The sequence below is a fragment of the Calidris pugnax genome, unplaced genomic scaffold (assembly GCF_001431845.1).
Source record: "Calidris pugnax isolate Ruff unplaced genomic scaffold, ASM143184v1 scaffold11, whole genome shotgun sequence".
Taxonomy (NCBI): domain Eukaryota; kingdom Metazoa; phylum Chordata; class Aves; order Charadriiformes; family Scolopacidae; genus Calidris; species Calidris pugnax.
Genome location: NW_015090803.1, coordinates 5,571,789 through 5,577,788, shown reverse-complemented (window position 1 = coordinate 5,577,788; position 6,000 = coordinate 5,571,789). Strand labels below are relative to the sequence as shown.

Here is a 6,000-nt window from a genome sequence, read left to right as displayed (position 1 = left end):
CCCCCCCCCGCCACCCCCATGTCCCTGCTCCCCGGGCCTGATCCAGCAGGCAGGGCTTTCCCCACCCTAGGTCACCGATCATCCTTCGGGGTCTTCCCCCCTCCCCCGTTGCCAGTGATGCACCACTTCCATTTTAGGGATGGTAATGGTCACCCCCCACCCCAAGCCCCGTCCCTTTCCACCTCCCCCACGTGCCTCCCGGGAACCCAAGGGACCAAAGCTGTTCCATTTTTATCTCCTACACCCCTAGGCTGGATAGTGGTGGGTGGTGATGGCTTCTGTGTGTGCGGTTTGGGGGAGATTAGAAGGAATCGCTTTGAGCTTTCCTGATCCCCGCCGTCGTCCTCATTCCTGTCTCTTCCCCTGTCGTTTCGCGCTTGCTTTCTGAGAGGAAGCTTTAAAAGTCCCTTTCGCCCTGCTCTTCGGTGTTACTAGCGCAGGGGAGGCTGCTGCTCCCCCTGCTTCGACCGTAGGGCCTGAAGAGGAGAGGGAGACACGAGGACCCTTTAAAAGGAGCGTGACCCAAACACAGAGCGAGATTGTCAGCGGCCTTTCTCTGTGTGTGTTTGTGTTCACTGTTTGTTCCCCACGCCCCATGGTGTCTCCTCTCCAGGTTGGGGTGTGTGGTGGGGGGGTCGCTATGTCGGATGACGATTCGAGGGCCAGCACCAGCTCCTCCTCATCTTCATCCTCCAACCAACAGACAGAGAAAGAGACAAGCACGCCTAAGAAGAAGGAAAGCAAAGTCAGCATGAGTAAAAACTCTAAGCTGCTATCTACCAGCGCCAAGAGGTGAGGCTGCAGTCAGTTTTCTCACTGATTCACCGCATCTTCTCTCCTTCCTCATTTTATTTTGCTCCGTTACCCCAGTGTTCCCTTGCTGCTCCCATTCCTCATCTCTAACCCTTCTGCTCACGAAGCTGCCATTGTCTCACTTTTTTCAGCATCTCTGTGCAGCGTCTGCCCAACTTCGCTGCCCTCTGCCCTCTCTTCCTGCATCGTCCTCTGTTCCATCCCAAATATTTTCCTGTCTTTTCTTTTCTTTGGGCTGTTATTCTGTCCCTCAGTTATTTCTGCTGGCTCCTCCTTTTTCTTTATTAGCATCGGTTTTAGGGGTGGTGTAGGATTGGTGTGTAGGACCTTAATTCCTTCCCTGCTACTGGGAGCTGTATGGTCCTGAGTAAAGCATTGCATTTCAACGTCAGTTTCCCCCTTTGAAGGTCGGGGTTGATCTAGAGTGGCTTTTTTCTTTCCAGGACTTCTCTGGGGATTAATTAATGTTTGTGAAAAGTTTTGAGTTTGCTTGCACTGGGGGAGTGCACTCCAGTGCAAGTGGTGTAATACAGCCCCAGATCTTTTCTGCCAATATATTACTGTTTTTCTGTCTGCTCATCACTTATATTGAATTTTCTGCATATGGTTGGTTGGTTACTAGAATAAATAGCCCACAGCAGGTCCACTTGGGGACACTCTGCTCTGAGGTAGTTGTTGCTCACAGCACAGAGTGGGTTCGTTGTTGGTTTGTTGGGTTTTCTTTTTGAGAATTAAATAATTTTTGTTCCAGAATAATGTCTACATGGGGGGAGATGCCTGCATAGAATAGTAATTCTGGGACAGCTACGTCAGTCAGTTTTCTTCACCTGGGCAGACTGTTAGAGTCACTCATTTTTTTTAAAAAAAACCCAAATGGTTAGCCTTTCTTATTCTGTATTTTGCCTAAATTCAGCGCCATCCTGCTCCAGAGAGCTAGGCTGACAAATGGAAGTTTTCAAGCAAACTTGCAGTACTTCAGTAAGAATAATAAACCATCTCACGGAACAGCTTTGCCAAGCAGCACAGAGAGGTTGTATCTGTAGGTGTCAAAAGTGACTGGGGTTTTATGCAAATGCCCTGTCACTGCAACTGAGTTCTCTCTGGCTTTGTAGAATTTAGGCAGTTTGGTTATTCCAGATCTCCACTCAGCAGGTTTCCATGGCAAACTGACATAGGTAGTGGCAAGCGGTGTTTACGTGTCGTGCCCTTAACTATTTTATAAAGAAGATTGTAAACTGCCTGATAGGAAAAGGCTGTGGTTCTCATGTGTGACAAGTGGAAGAGGGGCAGGAGATGCTGGCTGAGTTTAAAGGAGAAGGGAGGCAGGCTGAGTGCTGGGTGGGGAAATCTGGAGGGGAAGCCTGAGTGACAGTAATGGGACTCCAGGGAAGGGGATGATAGCTGGTTGGGCGTTTTGTGGCAAAAGCAGTGTGAGCCCGGAATAGTCTGGGCAGGGAGGAGAGGGTGTTGGCTGAATGTGGGGAAGAGAGGGAGTGGCTGGAGTCCTGAGGGAGGGGACGTGGGGATGTTGTGTGGCTCTTGAGGGTGAAGAGAGGGGAGAATTGAAGGTGGCAGGAGCGTGCAGGAGCCTTGGAAGCAGATATTCACCTTCCTTTAAACGTCCTTGGGAATGGCGCAGTTATTCACTCCCTTGGGGCTGGTGTGTTTTCTCAGGATGACGATGGGAAGCAGGGGGAGAGAAGGAGGGGGGGGGGAGCCAATTTGGCAATGACTGTTTCTCTCAATCCAGCAAGACAAAATTCCTTTTGAGAGAGCAGTTTTCTCCGAGCACTTGGTGCATGGCATTTGCAGAGGTTTCCCCCGGTTGGCAGGCTGGTTGGCAGAGTAAAGCGGATGGTCCCTGTGCAGTTGGCATCTTTCTGGCAGCGTACACCAGTGCACCTGTCTGGGTTCAGTGCATGGTGCCCCTCTGGTTTTCTGACCGTCTCCCTGACAGGGTGCCTGTCCTGCTGGGTGTGTTTGGAGGGGTGGGAGGCTGCAGCTGAGAGTGCCTCTCTCTTATGTAGCGTTGCAAACTCGCGGTGACAGTATGTCTGTAAGGCGGACGTGTTAACTGCTATCCCACACAGTGACTTACCTTTGTTCCTTCTCGCTTTTATTGCCACAGGATTCAGAAGGAATTGGCTGACATCACCTTAGATCCACCTCCCAACTGCAGGTTGGTGTCGATTCCTTCCCTGAGGAGGGTGGGGGAAGGCGAGGGGCTGAAGTGTGCTGGTGGGTGCTGTCGCTGTCCTCAGAGGCTCTGGATAGAGCGGAGGAATGGCTGTTTATGTGGTTGCCAGTACTTTTGTGAGTGCTTGGATGACATTAAATAGTTTCCAGGTTGGGGGGAGGGGGGCCTCCAGAGATTAAGTGTGTTTTGATATGAGTTTTCTGTTTGGGGAGTTGTTTTGGTTTTGTCTTCTTGAATGATTGCATTTCAATCTGTTATACTGCTTTGTGTGTATATTTCCAAAACTGGCCTATAAAGAAGAGTGTGAAAACTTTCTCCTTGTTTGTTTTTTTCTGGTTTATAAATCTAATGCCTGACTGCACTAATCTTATATAAATAAGAGTCCTGCCAAGGAAGAAGAGAATAGTAAAATGCTATGAGCTTTTTAGCTCAGAGAGTTCTATTGTGAACAGTAACTTAGAGTGGGGAAAAAAGCGCGAATTCATCGCTCAGTGGGTGCCCTACAGGAGCACACGTTCGCTGATGAAATAACAAGCAGGGATATTCTGTTGCCCTTTTATATAGAGCAGCTTGTTCTCAAGTATGTTTTAGAAACACACCGTTTGTTTAAAACATCTAGCAAGTTGATTTGGTTCATTGCGTGGTGGTCCGAGCCTCTTTGCATTTGGAGAGGGGACAGTAGTAGTGTAGTGTCTTTGGTTATGCTTGTTCATTCAAGAGGAAAGTGGCTTTTGGTCTGATCTGGGTTGGGTGTAGTTGCCAAAGCACAACTCTCTTCCTATCTTCTTGCTGTGGCTGAGGTTTGAGGCCTTTTGATGTTGGTAATAGCAGAAATCAGAGAAAATTCTGTTTATAAATAACTATGCAAGTTGGTCTTTTTAGTACTGAGATGTCACCCACAAACACACTCGAGCCTTTCTGTTGAAGCTTCTTGCTGCTGTTAGTCTGCAGGGGGGCACTGGCACAAGAGTTAGCCTGACAGGTTCAGAGCTACCCTTTCAGTCCCAGTTGCCAGGGATCATTGTTAAAGAAAGGAGGGGTGGGATGAGATGTGAGCAGAGGTCTGGGCTGATACTAAGATTTTTGTGCTGTTTGGAAGACAACTGATAAGCTCTGAAATCTTTAGCTGTGACAATATTGTTTTGGTGATGGTAATTGACTACCTGAATATTACAACAGCTTCCAGCTCTTGGGCTGGAGGTGTCTGTCCTGCCTGCATCCTGGCTCTGTCAGGATGAAGTCCACATGCTTCCACCTCCTCCTCACCATATCCTGATTTTCATGGGGAAGAAACCCAGAAGTGTGGCTCAGAAAGGCGCTGTGGGTTGCTCTGTAAATAACAGTCTGAATGATGAAGATGCTGGAACTGCAGTCTGAACTTTGAAAATCTATCCAAAAGATGTGATAGTGTATAAGTATGTCAGATTGCAGGCTGCTTCTTCTGAAGATGTGTGTAAATAATATTAGAACCCTAATTTGTCCTTGTTTCAACTGGCATCATTCACAGGTAAAGATGAGCTGGCAGACTACCTGCCAAAGTAGAATATGGTTGTGATTTTTTTCTTTTTTCAATTGTATGGACCACTGAGGATAATGCATTTCAAGGCCAACATAGTAAGTTTGTGTTGTTTCAGCCTTTATGAATATTTCTAATGGTAAAAATTAGCTCACAGTACAAGCAGTGATGACTAACCCATAATGCAGTTACAGGTATTCTGCATTCCTTTTGACCTTCAGGTGAGTGACAGCGAAGGCTGGCAACTGTTGCAAATAATACATGAGACTGCTGTAGTCGTTACTGTCTCTTAATATGTTGATAGATAGGAAAACGTGAATGGAGAGGGGATGTGTGTGACCAAAGGAGTTTTGGTATTGCTCATCTTGGGGTGAAGTCATCCTGCTTCAGTAAAGATAGTGCTGAGAGTGAAGGAGAACAGCTCTGCTGATGGCTAACAAGGTTCCAGTTGCACAGCCAAGCACTGGGAGTTTGCTTCTCTAGCAGCTGGTTTGTAGAAGGGTATGCAGGTGCCGATTGCCACCACAGTGAGATGAATTTCAGCTCTCGCAGGTACGGGGAAAGTTTACCTCTTGTGGAAAAAGAAAGAAATAGTCAATTTAAGAGTGTGAGGAGATTAAGCAAGTGAGAGATTCTGGTTGCTGCGTGATGTTTAAGGTTGCCAAAATTTGCTCTGGGGAAGCCTGCTAACAGTATCGCTGCTTTCCTTTATTACTTTTTTTTTTTTTTCCCTTCGTATGAACATTATTAGCATGCTGTGAGGGAAGTATTAAATACATAGTTCCAGAACTTAGTTTCAATTTCTTGCCTTCATGACTTTGCTTATCCTCACCCTTTCGTCTAACCTCCAGCCCCTCATCTCTCTGCTGCCTTTGTGCCTTACAGAATTTTTTTGGGTGTCACTGGAGGGGAGGACAGCCCTTACATATTCAGGGAGCTATGTGCGTACCGGGTACTACCTGTTCTGCTGTCAGCTTCAGGGTGCCAAAGTCTTAGAAGTCACGTTCGAAAATGTGCATCCAAAACTGTGTCCTGTCTTATGTTGGAAATGTCATATTCTTTTTTTCTACTGGACATTTGGTTTTATACCCCTCGTCCCCTGTTTGTATTTTCCCCTGTTCTGTGCCATGCCCGGTGTTTCACAGCAGTTCGTTGTTGGCCGTGCTTTAATTTTTGGCCTCGTTGCAAAGTGCTGCTGTTCTCCCAGTCTTATTGCGGTAATGGGAGTTCAAGATACTTAACACATCCCAGAGCAGCTCTGCATATTGAAAGAAAAAGCTTTAGGTTGTAAATGATTTTTAGTAAGAACTGCTTTATTTTTCTTCTTATAAAACACCACATATAAGATGCAATTACAAATAATGAAAACCATTTGATATTTCAAACAAAATAGCTTAAAAACAAATGAGTTTCATTTTTATTTTTGTAGCTTGCAGTGACCGTATTCTCATGAGCGTAACCCACAGATCATCTG

The 6,000-nt window shown here is 46.6% G+C and overlaps 1 protein-coding gene across 3 annotated transcripts in view; it reads left to right on the top strand.

Moving 5' to 3' along the window:
* Positions 1-6,000, top strand: part of UBE2E1 (ubiquitin conjugating enzyme E2E 1) — a 45,771-nt gene that overhangs the window by 1,537 nt on the left and 38,234 nt on the right. The window contains exons 2-3 of one of the 3 annotated variants that reach the window (XM_014937907.1): positions 704-792; positions 2,942-2,992. In XM_014937907.1, coding sequence (XP_014793393.1) covers positions 752-792; positions 2,942-2,992 — 92 coding nt within the window. In that variant the 5' untranslated portion in view covers positions 704-751. Of the gene's footprint in view, positions 1-591; positions 793-2,941; positions 2,993-6,000 lie in introns of those variants that run through there. The other 2 variants (XM_014937906.1, XM_014937904.1) reach the window with 2 other exon arrangements.